This window comes from Nerophis lumbriciformis, linkage group LG14, assembly GCF_033978685.3.
Source record: "Nerophis lumbriciformis linkage group LG14, RoL_Nlum_v2.1, whole genome shotgun sequence".
NCBI classification, from domain to species: domain Eukaryota; kingdom Metazoa; phylum Chordata; class Actinopteri; order Syngnathiformes; family Syngnathidae; genus Nerophis; species Nerophis lumbriciformis.
The window spans coordinates 35,324,512-35,347,266 of NC_084561.2; the positions used below are offsets into that span (position 1 = coordinate 35,324,512).

The 22,755-nt window shown below is 39.0% G+C and overlaps 1 protein-coding gene across 1 annotated transcript in view; it reads right to left on the reverse strand.

Moving 5' to 3' along the window:
- Window positions 1-7,710, reverse strand: part of rgs5a (regulator of G protein signaling 5a) — a 30,200-nt gene extending 22,490 nt beyond the window's left edge. Inside the window, exons 1-2 of the mRNA XM_061975561.2 lie at window positions 7,559-7,710; window positions 6,238-6,351 (exon numbers count right to left, since the gene is read on the reverse strand). Of these exons, the coding sequence (XP_061831545.1) occupies window positions 6,238-6,351; window positions 7,559-7,602 (158 nt within the window). The 5' untranslated portion in view covers window positions 7,603-7,710. The remainder of the gene's footprint in view (window positions 1-6,237; window positions 6,352-7,558) is intronic.
- Window positions 7,711-22,755: the final 15,045 nt, after the last annotated feature.

The window sequence follows — 22,755 nt, forward strand, 5'->3', positions numbered from 1 at the left end:
ACCTCCCGAAATCAGAGGTCTCAAGGTTGGCAAGTATGTTCATTAGTATCACGGTACTATACTAATACCGGTATACCGCACAACCCTTATACATATATATATATATATACATATATATATATATATATATATATATATATATATACATATATATATATATATATATATATATATATATATATATATATATATATATATATATATATATATATATATATATCCTCTTCTTAGCTGGTTACTCTCAGCTGTAACGCATAACACAGCTTGTCTTCTCCTCCGACGTGTGTGTCCGTGCGAACCCATACCGTTAAAAGAATGTTCGCTAATCGTTCCCCCACGGTTAGTTTGAACCAAACCGAGAAACAACACAACAATTATCAGCCGAGATCGGTAGGTTGTGAGTTCAAACCCCGGCCGAGTCATACCAAAGACTGTAAAAATGGAACCCATTACCTCCCTGCTTGGCACTCAGCATCAAAGGTTGGAATTGGGGGTTAAATCACCAAAAATGATTCTCGGGCGCGGCCAACGCTGCTGCTCACTGCTCCCCTCACCTCCCAGGGGGTGATCAAGGGTGATGGGTCAAATGCAGAGAATAATTTCGCCACACCTAGTGTGTGTGTGACAATCATTGGTACTTTAACTTAATTATTGCCGCATTTTAGAAGTGTTTGTATTACTTTATTAAACATACGTAAATAATTGATGTTTGGACATTTGTACATCGATTCATGAATCGACCACGCGCTAATGGCGATTTTCCCCACCTGTAATGAAAACCCAGATATATTTTTGGTGAAAATGTTCCATTTAAAACCAAATCTTGCTAAAACCAAAGTGTATGAAAACCAATGTAATAATTAAAAGTAATATATATACATACATACCTACATACACACACATATATATATATATATATATATATATATATATATATATATATATATATATATATATATATATATATACCGTATTTTTCGGACTATAAGTCGCAGTTTCTTTCATAGTTTGGCCGGGCTCCAATGCAACTTATATATGTTTTTTTCCTTCTTTATTATGCATTTTCGTCAGGTGCGACTTATACTCAGGTGCGACTTATACTCCGAAAAATACGGTATGAGGGATGTCCGATAATGGCTTTTTTGCCGATATCCGATACTCCGATATTGTCCAACTCTTAATTACCGATACCGATATCAACCGATACCGATACATACAGTCGTGGTATTAACACATTATTAAGCCTAATTTGGACAACCAGGTATGGTGAAGATAAGGTCCTTTAAAAAAAATAAAAATAAAATAAAATAAGATAGATAAATTAAAAACATTTTCTTGATTAAAAAAGAAAGTAAAACTATATAAAAACAGTTACATAGAAACTAGTAATTAATGAAAATGAGTAAAATTAACTGTTAAAGGTTAGTACTATTAGTGGACCAGCAGCACGCACAATCATGTGTGCTTACGGACTGTATCCCTTGCAGACTGTATTGATATATATTGATATATAATGTAGGAACCAGAATATTAATAACACAAAGAAACAACCCTTTTGTGTGAATGAGTGTAAATGGGGGAGGGACGTTTTTTGGGTTGGTGTACTAATTGTAAGTGTATCTTGTGTTTTTTATGTTGATTTAATAAATAAAAAATAAATTAAAAAAACGATACCGATAATAAAAAAAACCATACCGATAATTTCCGATATTACATTTTAAAGCATTTATCGGCCGATATTATCGGACATCTCTAATATATATATATATGTATATATATATATTGCTGCAAGCTTGTGAAAAAGGTTGATTAGTCCCAACAGAGCACTGCAGTGCAGTGACGATCAATCAGAACAATCAGCAAGAAGCTCGTGTTGCTGCAAATCTCATCTTCACAGCCTTGCTAAATCAAACCTTTGAACCATTTAATCTGAGAGGCTTTTGCCTGGAAGCCAGCTGCTCACAACTGATTACATCTGCTCCTGTTCAGTCAGTGGGTTTAAACACATTCATATTATTCTTGCCTTGATGACTTCTTTGAATAGTTTTTCTACTGTGGTATTTAACTATACCACTCACATCTCACATGACTTACATGTTATATTTGGTCTTTTTCTATGTCTTATTTAGTTAATTTCCTGTTTTTTTTGTTTTTTTCCCAGGCAGCTGGCCCTGCAGCTGGCACCAGAGCAGTGAGGCAGGTGCACACAATCAGCAATTAGTGCCATTCTTAAAGCTCACCAGACACATTGCCGATTGCTTTGCTCAGTTCTGAGCCATAACGTCCCTGTCTTTGCACACTTGGTTTTCCAATGTCCATTTTTTTTTGTCCTGTCCAGCCACTCAGGCAAATCCTATTGTTGATGTAAACGGCCCATATCTGCTGTACAGATTTACTTAACAAAAGATAAAAGTGGGCTACTTCTCTTGTTGGCTTTTTGTATTTGACTTTGGATAGAAAGAAGAAAAAGACAGATAGAGTAACAACAACAACAAAAGAACATTTGCAAATACATTATTTTTCATATTTCTGCACTGCAAAAATGAAATCTAAGTAAGATTAAATATCTCAAATAAGGGTGATATTTACTTATTTTCTGTCTGATAAGATAATTCTTCTCACTAAGCCGATTTTATGTTAGAGCGTTTTACTTGTTTTAAGGGTTTTGGTCCTAAATGATCTCAGTAAGATATTACAGCTTGTTGCTGAGATTTTATGACCTATATTGAGTAAAACATGCTTGAAACTAGAATATCAACTGATGCAAAGCTGTGTCATCAACACTCATGAGTATAAAACTACTTTTTTAAAGTAATACGTTTTTACTTCAAGCATGAAAAAAAAATCATGATGCCGAGCGCATATTATGTCAAGATAATGGCACTAGCATTTACTTAATTTAAGAATATTTTTCAACATATTGAGCAAAAAGGTCTCATTTGTTTTTCTACCAAGAAAAGTGCACTTGTTATTAGTGAGAATATACTTATTTTAAGGTATTTTTGGGTTCATTGAGGTTAGCTAATTTTAGTTGTTTTGGAAAGTCTTGACAAGCCGAATTTTCTTGTTTTATTGGCAGATAATTTTGCTTAGTTCAAATAAAATACACCTAATTTTTGTATTTTTTTTTCTTGTTTTTGAACACTGACTTTTTGCAGTGTGATGACTATTCTTGCCTTCTTTTGCTCATTAATCCACGTAGGATTTCATGTTTCTTGTTTCCATGTGGTTTTTTTTTTTTGCCTTTTGGGACTGTGTGACAAGGGGTGGCACTTTCCTGACTTCTGCTGTGCTTTTTTGTGATCTGCCTCCCGGGAGTCTTTTGGCCATGGAGACCAGCCGCTGGGTCCACACCAGAGTCCGTTTGGAGAGATCTGGAGGAGATGCGGATGACGAGACAGGGCCGCGGAGCTGGCGCTGAGCGCCAGGACGGATAAGCTTCACAGTGTCTTGGCTGAATGAGCAGATATCGGACACCTCGGTCTCCTTGGACTTATCCTCGCTCATCCATGCAGACTAGAAACTGGCCGAGAGTTGGTGGGCGGCCGAGGGTGGAGTCGGCTCTCTTTGTTGCTTTGTTGGGTCTGCTCCTGTCTCTGGCCATGCTCCCCCCCACCACAGTGTATATTTTTTGTTGTTGTTGTTGTTTTACTTTTGTGGCTGGTTGCATCAGCTCTTCTCTTTTAATGTATTTAATGTCCTTTGTGTTCTTTGACGTTTCCCTCTTACACACATGTTTATGTGTGCTATGTCTATGATTTTTTTTTCTTTTTCTTTTTTTTCTTGGCCTCAGTCTGGACCCCCTCTCCAGTTGGCAGACCCGTCAGCGATCCTGTTCTGTCTCCATGTAATGTTTGTCTGATCTTGAATGGGATTGTGCTGAAAATCTTAATTTCCTCTTGGGGATTATTAAAGTATTTCTGATTCTGATTCTTTGTTATTTGTTTGGATTGCAGGCCAATTGTTTTCCCTTTTCCATTTTCCGTAGTTGCTAGTTATTTTTCCTCAGAATTTATTAAGGCTTTTTGTTTATTTTTATGTTAATTTTTTGGTGATATTTGTTAGCCATTGTTTTTTAATCTTTTTTTCCCCAACCACTCACTCTTTATGGAGCCTAAACACTGGTAGTAAGATTTGAAATGGGGAAAACATTTTTTGTTTGTTTTGGCAACAAATGAATAGCAAATATATATATATATATACATACACATGCTCGATATTTTTTGTATCATGACATATTTTCAATGCTAGTCTTCATATTTGCGTAAATTGTTTTTTTTGGTGTTTCACAGTTTTTTTTTTTCAACTTTCCCTTTTTCACAATGGCTTCTTTTTTTTCACTGGAAAACCAAGAATTGTTTATTTTCAGTCTTTCAAAATGAATTTAAAAATAATGCATGTATTTATTTAATTTTTTTGAGAAATCCCTACATATATACTTATATTATTGTTCCATCCTTGAGAGAGAACTTTAAATAAATCGTAAAGACACAACATGAATAAGATATTCACACCTATGTGTCGGAGAATGCCTCAGTCTTGGAATAAATATTGGAAAACGTTCGCCAGACCATTTTATGACAAAGAGTGTGTATTATGAGGCTTAAAGGCCTACTGAAACCCACTACTACCGACTACGCAGTCTGATAGTTTATATATCAATGATGAAATCTTAACATTGCAACACATGCCAATACGGCCGGGTTAGCTTATTAAAGTGCAATTTTAAATTGTGCGCGTAATATCCTGCTGAAAACGTCTCGGTATGATGACGTCTGCGCGTGACGTCACAGATTATAGAGGACATTTTGGGACAGCATGGTGGCCAGCTATTAAATCGTCTGTTTTCATCGCAAAATTCCACAGTATTCTGGACATCTGTGTTGGTGAATCTTTTGCAATTTGTTCAATGAACAATGGAGACAGCAAAGAAGAAAGCTGTAGGTGGGAAGCGGTGTATTGCAGCCGACTGCAGCAACACAAACACAGCCGGCCGGTGTTTCATTGTTTACATTCCCGAAAGATGACAGTCAAGCTTTACCATTGGCCTGTGGAGAAATGGGACAACAGAGACTCTTACCAGGAGGACTTTGAGTTGGATACGCAGACGCGGTACCGTGAGTACGCATGTAGCTGCGGCTTCCAAACATTTGATCGCTTGCCCGTACGTGCGTGCCGCTATGTGCATGTCACGTACGTAACTTTGGGGACTTTGAGGAAATATATGTGCTGTATGAACTTTGGGGAGGTGAACGGTACTTTGGGCTGTGGGATTGAGTGTTGTGCAGGTGTTTGAGTTGTATTGGCGGGTTATATGGACGGGAGGGGGGAGGTGTTTGTTATGCGGGATTAATTTGTGGCATATTAAATATAAGCCTGGTTGTGTTGTGGCTAATAGAGTATATATATGTCTTGTGTTTATTTACTGTTTTAGTCATTCCCAGCTGAATATCAGGTCCCACCCGCCTCTCACAGCATCTTCCCTATCTGAATCGCTCCCACTGCCCTCTCGTCCTTCACTCTCACTTTCCTCATCCACGAATCTTTCATCCTCGCTCAAATTAATGGGGAAATCGTCGCTTTCTCGGTCCGAATCGCTCTCGCAGCTGGTGGCCATGATTGTAAACAATGTGCAGATGTAAGGAGCTCCACAACCGGTGACGTCACGCGCATATCGTCTGCTACTTCCGGTACAGGCAAGGCTTTTTTATCAGCGACCAAAAGTTGCGAACTTTATCGTCGATGTTCTCTACTAAATCCTTTCAGCAAAAATATGGCAATATCGCGAAATGATCAAGTATGACACATAGAATGGACCTGCTATCCCCGTTTAAATAAGAAAATCGCATTTCAGTAGGCCTTTAAAATCAAACAGAGGAAACCAACTGAAATAATATTAAAAAGTCAACAAAATATGTATCTGATCATTATAACTTTTGTTTATCAATGAGGTTTGACTGCACTCAATAAAGCATATTAATAAAATAAAGTAAGCCTTCATAGATTTTCAGCTCTTATATCATACTCGTGTAGTTCTTATTAATGCCAAGTAAATCAAAGCAATAATAATCACTTCCCTCATTTTTATTTTATTTACATTTTTTATATGATTTAGAGCTGGAAATTTTGAACATGTTTTGATCTGTTGTTGTTGCTGGCTACCTTGCCACAAATTATCAAATTTACCACACGGTAAAACCACTGCGTTTCCTTTTCCGCCATGCAGGAGAGACTTACTTCTGCAGCTTCTCCGGCTTCTTCTCGGTTTTCTCCGGATAGGGGATGATGAGGTCGATGGCATTTTCTGGCTTTTGCAGCAAAACTCCCAATTTTGACTTGATCTCTTTTGCCCTGCAAGACACGAAGCAGAGCGGGGTGGAAGATAATAGCTTCTTCTCTCTCACAATGAAGTCCTATCAACTGTTCCTAAAGACTCCAGTCTGTTTATGTAATCTATGTTTCATGCAATAAATCTGACCTACCTGGAATATAATCTCCAAAATAGTGTCATTAAAATAGTATTTTTTCAAATCAAAGTCAATTTAATCTATTATTGCTGTCAAATGATACATTTTCTTAATCAGATAAATCGTTAATCATTAAAGTTGGAATAATCATGACTAATCTAAGGTTATTTGTCATTTGCATAATTAAAATTTCCTTTAAATTAAAAAAAAAAAAAAAATCCAATATTTGGGCTCAACTGCGAATGTCATCCAGGATTTTTTTTTTTTTTTTTTTTTTTTTTTTTTTAAACACTTTAGACTTAGATTTAGACAAACTTTATTGATCCACAAGGGAAATTGTTCCACACAGTAGCTCAGTTTCAAAGGATGGAAAGGGTAAGAATGGAAAGGATAATGCAGGTATTAAGTAGACAAAAAATGTAGTAGCAAAATAAAATATAACATATGTAATATTTACATATTATATATACAGTATATAATATATACTGATGTATTATGTTATATTTTTTATATAAAATATATAACAAATCCCAATTACCATGTGCAATATTACAGTATATGTAACAGCTGCAGCCAAAAAAAAAAAGACAGAAAAAAAAAAAAAAGGCCAGCATAAAATAGAGTAGATCCAGCAGAAAATGTACATTATAAACAAAGAGAGCTAACATAATTTAACTCGAATGCACAAACTTCACTCAAGCAAAGGTGCATGCATGCATGGTCAAAATTGCGTGTTTAATCTGCATGTATACATAACTCATGCATTACTTATTTTTTTTTTTTATAAATCACATGAGTTAACTCCTTATTTTTGACAGCCCTTAGTAATATTGGTGACTATTTCTACCTTGAACAGCCTAAAACACCATGCACTATTTGCAATAAAAAATACTAGCAGTAACATGAAATATAGCGCTTTAGTTTAGTCTGCATTTTTAGACGTCAATTATTAAAATTCAGGTGTTCTAATCTTAAAGATCTTAATCATGCCAAATATATTTCTTGAATCAGGTTCCATGTCAGATAAATATGATGAAATAACAAAATCAAGTCAGATAAAAAAAAGAAAAAAAAAAAGCAGTGGGTCTCACCTTACAAGGCAGGTTTGGGGCAGGGCAGCTAATCCTTTACACATTTTGCAGAACCTTCAGACACGGAGTTTCAAAATCGGTTTAATATTCAGCGTTTAAGTCCAATGTGAGCCTGAAAGTGGTTCTTGCTTTCTGACCCTAGCTTTCAACACACGGGGGCTTTTAAGGAGTGACTCTCTGGGCGGTGAGCCAAAAGTGAAGCCAATCAGACTGGAATGTGTGCAGCAGTCTGGACAAAGGAGAAGCAATGTTTACATGTGAACACCTCTTTATGGAAGTGAAGCTTGAGGACCGCCTAATGAAAACCTTTTTGCATTATCTTCACCCTTTAAACAAACCCTGACCTCGCCTCAAAGATGTAATATTTTTCTTTTCTTTACTTTTGTTCTGTCAAATAAATATGTGTTCCGTATATTCATTTGAGTTGAGCTCATCCCCACACTGAGCGCTTAAGTAAATATTTCTGTCTTCATGACATGAGGCAGGACCACTTTAATTTTTCACCAACATGTCATTCCAATGACATGTTGGAATGACATAGGGAGCTGAGCCGGAAGGCAAAGCTCTCAATTTACCGGTCGATCTACGTTCCCATCCTCACCTATGGTCATGAGCTTTGGGTTATGACCGAAAGGACAAGATCACGGGTACGCGGCCGAAATGAGTTTCCTCCGCCGGGTGGCGGGGCTCTCCCTTAGAGATAGGGAGAGCCCCTAGGGGGCTCAAAGTAAAGCCGCTGCTCCTCCACATCGAGAGGAGCCAGATGAGGTTGTTCGGGCATCTGGTCAGGATGCCACCCGAACGCCAGGACAGGTTGGAAAGACTATGTCTCCCGGCTGGCCTGGGAACGCCTCGGGATCCCCCGGGAAGAGCTGGATGAAGTGGCTGGGGAGAGGGAAGTCTGGGCTTCCCTGCTTAGGCTGCTGCCCCCGCGACCCGACCTCGGATAAGCGGAAGAAGATGGATGGATGGATGGATGTCATTCCAATAATAGATTTGAGAGATTCGGATTAAATGGCTAAAGGGGCGGTATACATACTTGCCAACCCTCCCGAATTTTCCGGGAGACTCCCGAAATTCAGCGCCTCTCCCGAAAACCTCCCGGGACAAATATTCTCCCGAAATTCTCCCGATTTTCAGCCGGAGCTGGAAGCCACGCCCCCTCCAGCTCCATGCGGACCTGAGTGAGGACAGCCTTTTTCCTGACGGGAGGACAACAGGGTGACAAGAACTAAATCATCCAGACTCGAGATAAATTGTATTATTATGTTTATCTTACCTAAAAATAAATATATTTATTAATTTACAAAAAAAAAAACTAAATACATGTTTACTATATTTTGCTAAAAACATCAAAATTAACTGTATTTTTATTTGTATTTTTTCCTGACTCCTTATTACATCCAGCCATAGAATTATACATTAAAATAAACATATTTGAAATAATTGATTTTAAATTATCATAATAATTCATTTAAAATGACCATATTTAATTATTAAAATAATTGCTTGTTTATCAACAACTTTAGCATTTTATTCATTACATTTTGAAACTCTCAGAAGCCAAATTATGTTATATTCCTTAATATTTATTTATGCAAGTTTGAAGTATCAATTATCTAAACACAGTTTTGTTTGCATATTTTCAGGATATATATATATATATATATATATATATATATATATATATATATATATATATATATATATACTGTATATGTATAAAATACTTGACTTGGTGAATTCTAGTTGTCAATATACTCCTCCCCTCTTAACCACGCCCCGCCCCACCCCCGACCACGCCCCCACCCCCCTCCTCCCGAAATCGGAGGTCTCAAGGTTGGCAAGTATGGCGGTATAGCTCGGTTGGTAGAGCGGCCGTGCCAGCAACTTGAGGGTTGCAGGTTCGATCCCCGCTTCCGCCATCCTAGTCACTGCCGTTGTGTCCTTGGGCAAGACACTTTACCCACCTGCTCCCAGTGCCACCCGGTTTAAATGTAACTTAGATATTGGGTTTCACAATGTAAAGCGCTTTGAGTCACTTGAGAAAAAGCGCTATATAAATGTAATTCACTAATTCACACACTAAAGCTGACATAGCATCTAAAACTCCAGCCGGTGTAAATCGAGGTTCCAAATAATGTATATAAACTAGGAGAGGGGTCCCCAAACTGCCGCCTCCGGGCCGCCAGGGTCCAAAATCCGGCCCGCGGGAAGTCCCAAGTTTAAAAAAAAAAACAACCAAAAATTTTTTTTTTTAATTTTATTGTTATTTTTTTTATAATCTGTCCTTTCTCTTTTTTTTGCTCCGTTTGTTATTCTTAGCCACTCAGGCAGATCATAGTCTAAAATGCAATTTCCCATCGATAACGAGACATCGCGCTTGCGCCGCAATGTCGGGCAAGCGCGCTGAAAGAGCGTCAATTTGTGCACGAAGAACATATATATATATATATATATATATATATATATATATATATATATATATATATATATATATACATATATATAGCCGAGGTTACTGTTAGATATGTCCGATAATGGCTTTTTTACCGATATCCGATATTCCGATATTGTCCGACTCTTAATTACCGATTCCGATATCAACCGATACCGATACATACAGTCGTGGAATTAACACATTATTATGCCTAATTTTGTTGTGATGCCCCGCTGGATGCATTGGGGGGGGTTTGGTGGTAGCGGGGGGGGGTGTATATCGTAACGTCCTGGAAGAGTTAGTGCTAAAAGGTGTTCTGGGTATTTGTTCTGTTGTGTTATGTTGCGGATGTTCTCCCGAAATGTGTTTGTCATTCTTGGTTGGTGTGGGTTCACAGTGTGGCGCATATTTGTAACAGTGTTAAAGTTGTTTATACAGCCACCTTCAGTGTGACCTGTATGGCTATTGACCAAGTATGCCTTGCATTCACTTATGTGTGTGTAAAAGCTGCATGTAATATGTGGCTGGGCGGGCATGCTGTTTGTATGGAGGAAAAGCTGACATGACGACAGTTTGTAGAGGACGCTAAAGGCAATAATGTTGTCCGGGTGGAAATCGGGAGAAATTCGGGAGAATGGTCGGGAGTCACCCGGGAATATCGGGAGGTTGAAACCGATACCGATAATTTTTTATATTACATTTTAAAGGCCGATAATATCGTCTGGCATCACACACTTAAAGTAGCATACACCTCCCACTCACTCATCAAAGGTTTGAATAAACCTGTTAAACTGACCTTCCTCGTGGTGTCGTCTCCTTCCCCTGACAAACGTAACAATATTGCTAATACACAAGGACTAGTTTTTATTTAAGCGTGACAAAATGACATTCGCAAGTCTTCCCTTCTTTCCTCACACAACCATAAACTGAGTGTAAACACTAAACAGACAACCTTTATAGCCAGAGGTGGGTAGGGTAGCCAGAAATTGTACTCAAGTAAGAGTACTGTTACTTTAGAGATTTATTACTCAAGTAAAAGTAAGGAGTAGTCACCCAAATATTTACTTGAGTAAAAGTAAAAAGTATGTTGTGAAAAAACTACTCAAGTACTGAGTAACTGATGAGTAACCTGTTCGTTTAATGATGACGGCAACAAATAATGCACAAAAACATAAAAATAGCAATGAGCAAATTCAGAGCCAGGAATATCTCTTAAGCAACTAAAACAATAATATATTTTAAATAATAATACATTAAAGTAAAAAAAATTAAGGCAAATTGAGCCACAATAATTTAACAGCACCATAGGCTCAGTAGGCATTGATTGATTGATTGATTGAAACTTGTATTAGTAGATTGCACTAAATGGTAACACCCTTATAAGGTTTTCAACGTTAATCAATTCATGGTAAACACACTGTGCACTTCTGATTGGTGTTTCTATGCATGCATGCGTGTGTGTGTGTGTGTGTGTGTGTGTGTGTGTGTGCGCGTGTGTGTGTTCTTGTATTTCTACCCTTCTTGAGACATCAACAAGGAAAAGTACAGTTTGTACCTTCTGTATGAGGACCGGTGAACAAGTTAGGACCGAAATCATGGTCCCGATACGGAAAACCATTGCATCCAATGGAGGGCCAAATACTAGAGTCCGTGAACATTTCTCCAAAGTGTGTCTGTAATATTGCAATATTTTCTCCTAAAATTCTGACTTTTTAATGCAAAATGGTGACATTCGTCATATGAAATTCTGACTTTTGTCACAATATTGTGACATTTTTTGAGTAAATTGATGACTTTTGTCATGATTTTGCCAAGTGAAATTCCAATTATTATTATGATATTGCCAAAATGTTTAAGTTTTCTTATAAAATTGTGACTTTGTCGAGTGAAATTAGGACCTTTTCATAAAATTGCCAACATTTTAAGCTTTTCTTGTAAAATTGCGACTGTTATTGAGTAAAATGCCAACTTATCATAATATTGCACAAATGTTCAGTTTTTCTTGTAACATTTTGACTTGAGTAAAATTACGACTTTTATTATAAAACTGCCAAAATTCTAAGTTTTTCTTGTGAAATTGTGACCTTTTTCTTGTGAAATTCCAACTCATTGTTCACAACACGCTTTTTTATATTTACATAGTGTGTATATATTATTCATGTTGTAAATACAAATCTTTATATATCTAGAAAGGGTGGTCCTAAAGAGGTAGGCATTATGCGGAGGTCTCAAATACACGCATGTGTGTGTGTGTGTGTGTGTGTGTGTGTGTGTGTGTGTGTGTGTGTGTCTGTGAGTCTGCAGTGCGTTAATAAATGTCCCCAAACCATGTACATTTGACAGTGATTCATAGCAGGGAAGCAAACATCAGCCTACGGTGACAGCCAAAATATCTACTAACGTTACTTACCGCGATGTGCTTCCTCAAATTTGACGTTGAGTTCATGTAAGCTTTTTCAGCAGGCGAGCTACTTTTTAAATGACCAAGTCAAGGTGATCCACCTCATATATACATATACATACACACACACACACACACACACACACACATATCATATATATATATATATATATATATATATATATATATATATATATATATATATATATATATATATACACACACAGTATATATTTGCCGTTTTTGTTCATGTTAAAGGTGTTTTAATGAATATACATGCATGTTTAACATATAGATTCCTTTCTTTCATGAAGACAAGAATATAAGTTGGTGTATTACCTGATTCTGATGCCTTGCATTGATTGTAATCAGACAGTAGTGATGATAACGTCCACGTTTTCAAATGGAGGAGAAAAAAAGTTCCTCCTTTCTGTCTAATACCACATGAAAGTGGTTGGTTTTTGGCATCTTATTTGTCCAGCTTCCATATTCGTTTTTATACACTTTACAAGAAATACATTGGCGGCAAACTCCGTAGCTTGCTAGCTTGTTTTCGCTGGCTTTTGGAGACTCTTATTTTCTTAGCGCAGGCGAGATGGAGAGGCGCTTTTATTATGAAGACAGGAACTGTGAGGTCAGTCTATAGGCTTTTGACGGGAGGTACGGTTGAAATAAAAAAGTGCCTTTTTCCTTCACACTTTTGATTGATTGATTGAAACTTTTATTAGTAGATTGCACAGTACAGTACATATAGAGAAAATGGAATAGAAAAGACAGATTTAAAAAAACATAAACAAATTAAAAAAAATATAAAATGTTTTGTTTGTTTTAAACTTGGGACTTCCCGCGGGCCGGAGTTTGGACACTGATGGGCCGTATACAACCCGCGGGCCATAGTTTGGGGACCCCTGGTGTACAAGGTTTGGTATGTAAACTCCCCTTGTCTTTCCTTGTACTCGCCACTAGTCGGCGCCTTGCCTTGCTCTGCTTCTCTCAGATCATAGATCTTAGATCACGCGCAAATTACACGCATGCTCAAATTTTACACGGCAGAAGTGTTGCAAAAGTCATGTGTAAGTAGAGAGAGCCTATCGAGGGTTCTTTCTGTCTAGGGCAGTTGTTCTTAACCTGGGTTCGATTGAACCCTAGGGGTTCGGTGAGTCGGCCTCAGGGGTTCGGCGGAGGTCAAGACACACCCGACTCATCGTGTAAATAAAAACTTCTCCCGATTGATGTATTATGAATACGGCAACAGCAGAAGTCACACTGATTTGCAGGTGTGTAATTTGTTATGAGTTTATGCACTATGTTGGTTTTGTTCTTTGAACAAGGTGATGTTCATGCATGGTTCATTCTGTGCACCAGTAAAAAAAACATAACTTTGTCTTCCATCCATCCATCCATCTTCTTCCGCTTATCCGAGGTCGGGTCGCGGGGGCAGCAGCCTAAGCAGGGAAGCCCAGACTTCCCTCTACCCAGCCACTTCGTCCAGCTCCTCCCGGGGGATCCCGAGGCGTTCCCAGGCCAGCCGGGAGACATAGTCTTCCCAACGTGTCCTGGGTCTTCCCCGTGGCCTCCTACCGGTCGGACGTGCCCTAAACACCTCCCGAGGGAGGCGATCGGGTGGCATCCTGACCAGATGCCCGAACCACCTCATCTGTCTCCTCTCGATGTGGAGGAGCAGCGGCTTTACTTTGAGCTCCCCCCGGATGACAGAGCTTCTCACCCTATCTCTAAGGGAGAGCCCTGCCACCCGGCGGAGGAAACTCATTTCGGCCGCTTGTACCCGTGATCTTGTCCTTTCGGTCATAACCCAAAGCTCATGACCATAGGTGAGGATGGGAACGTAGATCGACCGGTAAATTGAGAGCTTTGCCTTCCGGCTCAGCTCCTTCTTCACCACAACGGATCGATACAGCGTCCGCATTACTGAAGATGCCGCACCGATCCGCCTGTCGATCTCACGATCCACTCTTCCCTCACTCGTGAACAAGACTCCGAGGTACTTGAACTCCTCCAACCCGGAGATGGCACTCCACCCTTTTCCGGGCGAGATCCATGGACTCCGACTTGGAGGTGCTGATTCTCATCCCAGTCGCTTCACACTCGGCTGCGAACCGATCCAGCGAGAGCTGAAGATCCTGGCCAGATGAAGCCATCAGGACCACATCATCTGCAAAAAGCAGAGACCTAATCCTGCAGCCACCAAACCGGATCCCCTCAACACCTTGACTGCGCCTAGAAATTCTGTCCATAAAAGTTATGAACAGAATCGGTGACAAAGGGCAGCCTTGGCGGAGTCCAACCCTCATGTAGACTGGTTGGGCAAACTCCCATGCACCCTCAAGGACCCTGCCGAGAGTATAGAGCTGGTCCACAGTTCCACGACCAGGACGAAAACCACACTGTTCCTCCTGAATCCGAGGTTCGACTATCCGGCGTAGCCTCCTCTCCAGTACACCTGAATAGACCTTACCGGGAAGGCTGAGGAGTGTGATCCCACGATAGTTAGAACACACCCTCCGGTTCCCCTTCTTAAAGAGAGGAACCACCACCCCGGTCTGCCAATCCAGAGGTACCGCCCCTGATGTCCACGCGATGCTGCAGAGTCTTGTCAACCAAGACAGCCCCACAGCATCCAGAGCCTTAAGGAACTCCGGGCGGATCTCATCCACCCCCGGGGCCCTGCCACCGAGGAGCTTTTTAACTACCTCAGCAACCTCAGCCCCAGAAATGGGTTGTACTTGTATAGCGCTTTTCTACCTTTAAGGTACTCAAAGCGCTTTGACACTACTTCCATATTTACCCATTCACACACACATTCACACACTGATGGAGGGAGCTGCCATGCAAGGCGCTAACCAGCACCCATCATATTAGAAATAGAAGAGTCCACCACAGATTCCCCAGGCACTGCTTCCTCATAGGAAGACGTGTTGGTGGGATTGAGGAGGTCTTCAAAGTATTCTCTCCACCGATCCACAACATCCGCAGTCGAGGTCAGCAGAACACCATCCTCACCATACACGGTGTTGATAGTGCACTGCTTCCCCTTCCTGAGGCGGTGGATGGTGGTCCAGAATCGCTTCGAAGTAACTAATAACTTTGTCTTGAATTTGAAAAAAAAAAAAAACATTTTATTTTTCACTAAAGAAGTGTTCGGTGAATGCGCATATGAAACTGGTGGGGTTCGGTACCTCCAACAAGGTTAAGAACCACTGGACTAGGGACAGACAGACAACTTAAAAGACACGTAAGTGGATCTGAATACACACACTCAGATTGATATACAGACACACAAATTAGTACACGTGCACACAAATTGGATTACACGCGCACAGATTGAGATACACGTTTGCAAATAATGTTGCGACAATCATGCTTTCATAAATCAGTAGCTAGAAAGGCGGGCACAGAGCCAACATGGGCAGGGAGGGAAACAGAATAAGCTAATACCTATTTGATGCTTGATCGGCGGGCCGGTTTTAGCAGAGTGTGAGCAAACTGGTGACCTGGAGCTGTCCACAAAAACAGCAGAGGACATACACTATATTGCCAAAAGTATTTGGCCACTTGCCTTGACACACACATGAACTTCAAGTGCCATCCCATTCCTAACCCATAGGGTTCAATGTGATGTCGATCCACCTTTTGCAGCTATTACAGCTTCAACTCTTCTGGGAAGGCTGTCCACAAGGTTGCGGAGTGTGTTTATAGGAATTTTCGACTATTCTTCCAAAAGGGCATTGGTGAGGTCACACACTGATGTTGGTCAAGAAGGCCTGGCTCTCAGTCTCCGTTCTAATTCATCCCAAAGGTGTTCTATCGGGTTCAGGTCTGGACTCTGTTCATGTCTTTATGGATCTTGCTTTGTGCACTGGTGCACAGTCATGTTGGAAGAGGAAGGGGCCCGCTCCAAAAAGTTCCCACAAAGTTGGGAGCATGTAATTGTCCAAAATGTTTTGGTATCCTGGAGCATTCAAATTTCCTTTCAATGGAACTAAGGGGCCAAGCCAAAAAGCAACCCCACACCATAATTCCTCCTCCACCAAATTTCACACTTGGCACAAGGCAGTCCGAAATGTACCGTTCTCCTGGCAACCTCCCAGACTCGTCCATCAGAATTTACAGATGAAAAAGAGTGATTCATCACTCCAGAGAACGCATCCCCACTGCTCCAGTCCAGTGGCGACGTGCTATACACCACTGCATCCAACACTTTGCATTAAACTTGGTGATGTATGGCTTAGATTAAGCTGCTCGGCCATGGAAACCCATTCCATGAAGCTCTCTACGTACTGTACGTGGGCTAATTGGAAAGTCACATTTCCAGAATGTGCTCGTTCTATTTTTGGCCCAAGTAAGACAAAGAAAACAATCCGATGTGGTCTTTATTTTTAAGTTTTAATGCCGTGATTTTACCAGTCCAGCCAGCGTGGGAATAGATTTTCCTCTGTGGCCCCTGAGCTAAAATTATTTTGACACCCTTGCATTAAACTACAAACCCCGTTTCCATATGAGTTGGGAAACTGTGTTAGATGTAAATATAAACGGAATACAATGATTTGCAAATCCTTTTCAACCCATATTCAGTTGAATGCGCTACAAAGACAAGATATTTGATATTCAAACTCATAAACTTTATTTTTTTTTTGCAAATAATAATTAACTTAGAATTTCATGGCTGCAACACGTGCCAAAGTAGTTGGGAAAGGGCATGTTCACAACTGTGTTACATGGCCTTTCCTTTTAACAACACTCAGTAAACGTTTGGGAACTGAGGAGACACATTGTTTAAGCTTCTCAGGTGGAATTCTTTCCCATTCTTGCTTGATGTACAGCTTAAGTTGTTTAACAGTCCGGGGGTCTTCATAATGCGCCACACATTTTCAATGGGAGACAGGTCTGGACTACAGGCAGGCCATTGTAGTACCCGCACTCTTTTACTATGAAGCCACGTTGATGTAACACGTGGCTTGCTGAAATAAGCAGGGGCGTCCATGGTAATGTTGCTTGGATGGCAGCATATGTTGCTCCAAAACCTGTATGTACCTTTCAGCATTAATGGCGCCTTCACAGATGTGTAAATTACCCTTGTCTTGGGCACTAATCCACCCCCATAACATCACAGATGCTGGCTTTTCAACTTTGCGCCTATAACAATCCATATGGTTCTTTTCCTCTTTGGTCCGGAGGACACGACGTCCACAGTTTCCAAAAACAATTTGAAATGTGGACTCGTCAGACCACAGAACACTTTTCCACTTTGTATCAGTCCATCTTAGATGAGCTCAGGCCCAGCGAAGCCGACGGCGTTTCTGGGTGTTGTTGATAAACGGTTTTCGCCTTGCATAGGAGAGTTTTAACTTGCACTTACAGATGTAGCGACCAACTGTAGTTACTGACAGTGGGTTTCTGAAGTGTTCCTGAGCCCATGTGGTGATATCCTTTACACACTGATGTCGCTTGTTGATGCAGTACAGCCTGAGGGATCAAAGGTCACGGGCTTAGCTGCTTACGTGCAGTGATTTCTCCAGATTCTCTGAACCCTTTGATGATATTACAGACCGTAGATGGTGAAATCCCTAAATTTCTTGCAATAGCTGGTTGAGAAAGGTTTTTCTTAAACTGTTCAACAATTTGCTCACGCATTTGTTGACAAAGTGGTGACCCTCGCCCCATCCTTGTTTGTGAATGACTGAGCATTTCATGGAATCTACTTTTATACCCAATCATGGCACCCACCTGTTCCCAATTTGCCTGTTCACCTGTGGGATGTTCCAAATAAGTGTTTGATGAGCATTCCTCAACTTTATCAGTATTTATTGACACCTTTCCCAACTTCTTGGTCACATGTTGCTGGCATCAAATTCTAAAGTTAATGATTATTTGCAAAACATATTTTTTTTTATCAGTTTGAACATCAAATATGTTGTCTTTGTAGCATATTCAACTGGATATGGGTTCAAAATAATTTGCAAATCATTGGTTTGTATATCCAATCGTATTTACAATCCTTAAAGTATGTAAAAACACAGTTTAATCATCACAAAATTCCACAAATTCAGTCAGCTATTTTATATTCCGCTCCGAATAACTTTGGCTGTTTCCGGAGATTGACGTCACTGGAGTAACGCTTCTGCACTCTGACCATAGCATCAGATCAGTCATACTGAAAATATGCAAACATTAGACATTCACAATCCTTATATAAGACAGTAACATTTATGTTTTTCTTTTTTTATGCATTCTATGTTGTAAACAAATAAATGCATACAAAGTCTGCTAACAATGTAGTGAATGGGGGCTCTCTATTTCGCCCACAAAGCTTTAACCATCCAAAACCCGCCAACAATACTCTTTATACATATCGTGACCTGAATATTAACCATTGTTAGGGATTTTATTATAAGCGCTAACACAGACAAACTATTTTTAGCGGCGCAATTATACAAACAGCTAAGTGGCCCTCTACTGCTTTTACTGTGAGCCGGCAGCGTTGTTCCTGCTGCTCCCGCGTCATCCCGTCTCAGCTCATCAAAGTTATTCTAGATTATAAATCATGCCTCTCATCTGGATATTAGGAGGATTTAGCCTTGAATTTATAAATTGTTCATCTGTGACATTCATTTTATACACGGAGATGGAGACAAACACACACAACCAAAAATGGTGTCTGCAGGGAGACTTTTCCTTGTTAACCCTTTGTGTGCATCATGATGAATGACATCGAAACGGGAAGATATGGACATCCTCTCAGTCATCATCGAAGTAAGATGATGACTGGTTTCACTGGTTTAAATGTAACTTAGATATTGTGTTTCACTATGTAAAGTGCTTTGAGTCACTAGAGAAAAGTGCTATATAAATATAATTCACAAGAGCAGACATTGTACAGTAAGCTATCCTTTTATTATGTTTGGAGTTTGAATTTCTTGTTTAGCACTTAGCAACACTGCTACATGATGTTTAGTGTTTCACTAAATCATCCTCCTTATATTCAGAATCAACAATATAAGGTTGTGGAGATTTCTCTTCTCCCGGTTCTTCGGACCACCAAGTACTGACATGACAGCTCCTTTTCAGGATTGAACACTGTTTTATTTTTAGTCTTTCTGGTGCTTTTCAGCAAATGTCTTTTTGGTTCGTCTGTCTCGCTCTCGCTCGTGCTCCACCCCCCCCCCCCCCACAAAGGTTCTGGATTATAATTTTCCCAAAGTAATCGTTGTTGGCTCTCACAAACTCTTTCGGTGTCATACATCAGAGATAGGGATGTCCGATAATGCATACTTGCCAACCTTGAGACCTCCGATTTCGGGAGGGGGGGGGGCGTGGTCGGGGGTGGGACGGGGGCGTGGTTGAGGGCGGGGGCGTGGTTAAGAGGGGAGGAGTATATTGACAGCTAGAATTCACCAAGTCAAGTATTCATACATATATATATATATATATATATATATATATATATATATATATATATATATATATATATATATATATATATATATATATATATATATATATATATATATATATATATATATCCTGAAAATATGCAAACAAAACTGTTTAGATAATTGATACTTCAAACTTGCATAAATAAATCTTAAGGAATATAACATAACTTGGCTTCTGAGAGCTTCAAAATGTAATGAATAAAATGCTAAAGTTGTTGATAAACAAGCAATTATTTTAATAATTAAATATGGTCATTTTAAATGAATTATTATGATCATTTAAAATTAATTATTTCCAATATGTTTATTTTAATGTATAATTCTATGGCTGGATGTAATAAGGAGTCAGAAAAAATAAAAATAAATAAAAATACAATTAATTTCGATGTTTTTAGCAAAATATAGTAAAAATGTATTTAGTTTTTTTTTTAAAATTAATTAATATATTTATTTTTAGGTAAAATAAACATAATACAATGTATCTCTAGTCTGGATGATTTAGTTCTTGTCACCCTGTTGTCCTCCCGTCATAAAAAAAGGCTGTCCTCACTCAGGTCCGCATGGAACTGGAGGGGGCGTGGCCTCCAGCTCCGGCTGAAAATCGGTAGATTTTCGGGAGAATATTTGTTCCGGGAGATTTTCGGGAGAGGCACTGAATTTCGGGAGTCTCCCGGAAAATTCGGGAGGTTTGGCAAGTATGGATAATGGCTTTTTGCCGATATCCGATATTGTCCAACTCTTTAATTACCGATACCGATATCAACCGATATATACAGTCGTGGAATTAACACATTATGACTAATTTGGACAACCAGGTATGGTGAAGATAAGGTACTTTTTTTTTTTAAATTACTAAAATAAGATAAATAAATTAAAAACATTTTCTTGATTAAAAAAGAAAGTAACACAATACAAAAACAGTTACATAGTAACTAGTAATTAATGAAAATTAGTAAAATTAACTGTTAAAGGTTAGCACTATTAGTGGACCAGCAGCACGCACAATCATGTGTGCTTACGGACTGTATCCCTTGCAGACTGTATTGATATATAATGTAGGAACCAGAATATTAATGACAGTGAGTGTGAATGAGTGTAAATGGGGGAGGAAAGTTTTTTGGGTTGGTGCACTCATTGTAAGTGTATCTTGTGTTTTTTATGTTGATTTAATAAAAACAAACAAAAAAAACAAACAAAAAAAAGATACTCATAATAAAAAAAACGATACCGATAATTTCCGATATTACATTTTAACGCATTTATCGGCCAATAATATCGGCAGGACATCTCTAATCAGAGATATATGATAATAGCTTCAATATAGAGGCGAGTTGTTTTTCCACTCTACTGGTACTTTAAATTTGATTGGTAACAGAGCATGAAATGTGATAGTTCTACCTAAATAAAGTAATTTCCTGTTCTGTAACTTGTGTTGCCCGAGTTAATATTGTTCATATGGTACTGGGATAGCCATGATATCAGCCTTTTAATACTCCTCTTGAACCAACAAATTTTGACCTCTGTATTTATCAGATTCTGGGTATGGCCCCGGTCTTAAACCTATTGTTACATAGCAAATACAATTCAATTGTTGTATAAATGACAGTGTAAGATAAAACATGCTTTGGATTATTTTTTGAGCACAGCTGCAGTGAAACTGGACTCAGATTGCAGATTTCCCATTTCTGCATCCATCAGCTAATAACACACTTTATCCAGCATTTAAATAGTCCAGATACAAAAGCATCAACCCCTTAATGCGGTATTAAGGTCCTTCCCCCTGCAGCCATGACAACGGTTACTGTGACCTACACATCAATATCAGTTACAAATGTGTGTGTGCAGCTTGCAGGCCATTTAACATGTGGAATACGAGGAAGGGTAATGAACCGTCAACATGTGCTAAGTGTTTTCCGGATACGCCGCATCCACTGACGCATACAAGAATTACTAAGGCACAGTTAGGCCCAAAACTATTTATATCCTGACTTTTTTTTTTTTTTTTTTCATGTTTTTTCGGTGAATAGATATCCTTTTGCAGGAACACTTGAAAATTAAGAGACTATTATTTTTTATTAAAGACACGGACTGCGAACGATGTCTTTCCAGATTCACAGAATGACAAAACCACCGTATTTTTCCGGATTATAGAGCGCACTTAAAATCCTTTTTTTTTACCTCAAAACTCGACAGTGCGCCTTATAATCCGGTACGCCTAATGTAAGGAATAAGTTTGATTAAGCTTACCCACCTCGAAGCTATTTAATTTGGAACATGGTGTAATGATAAGTCCGACCAGTAGATGGCAGTCAAACATAAGAGATAAGTGTAGACTGCACTGAACAACACCAACATTTTAAATGTTCCATTGAAATATTACACACGGCATTAAAAAAAATCCATCAAAATGTTTTAGTACGACTTTGGTAAGCTATGAAGCCGCACCGCTTGAAGGATTGTACTGTGCTTCAACATACGAGTATTATTATGGTGTGTGTGTATAAGGTAAAACATAATCTGGGGTTTTGTTTCGCAATATTATGCTAAAGCAACTTTTCTTACCTTCTGGTACCTGCTGATCTGTATTTGGGATCTGCATAAATCCTGAAAAATTGTAGTCCATATTGTAGCTTTAGTCGATAATCTTCTTTTTCTGTATCTTTTTGTTATGGGACATTCATCTTCCTCTGTTGCCATTTCTAATATAAAGTAGTGTAAAGTTCTTACTTATATCTGTCAGTAAACTCGCCATGAAAGTGCTAAAACATACCGGTGTAGTGAGTTTACATTACCGTATTTTTTTGGAGTATAAGTCGCACCGGAGTATAAGTCGCACCTGCCGGAAATGCATAATAAAGAAGGAAAAAAACATATATACGTCGCACTTTTACGTCGCATTTTT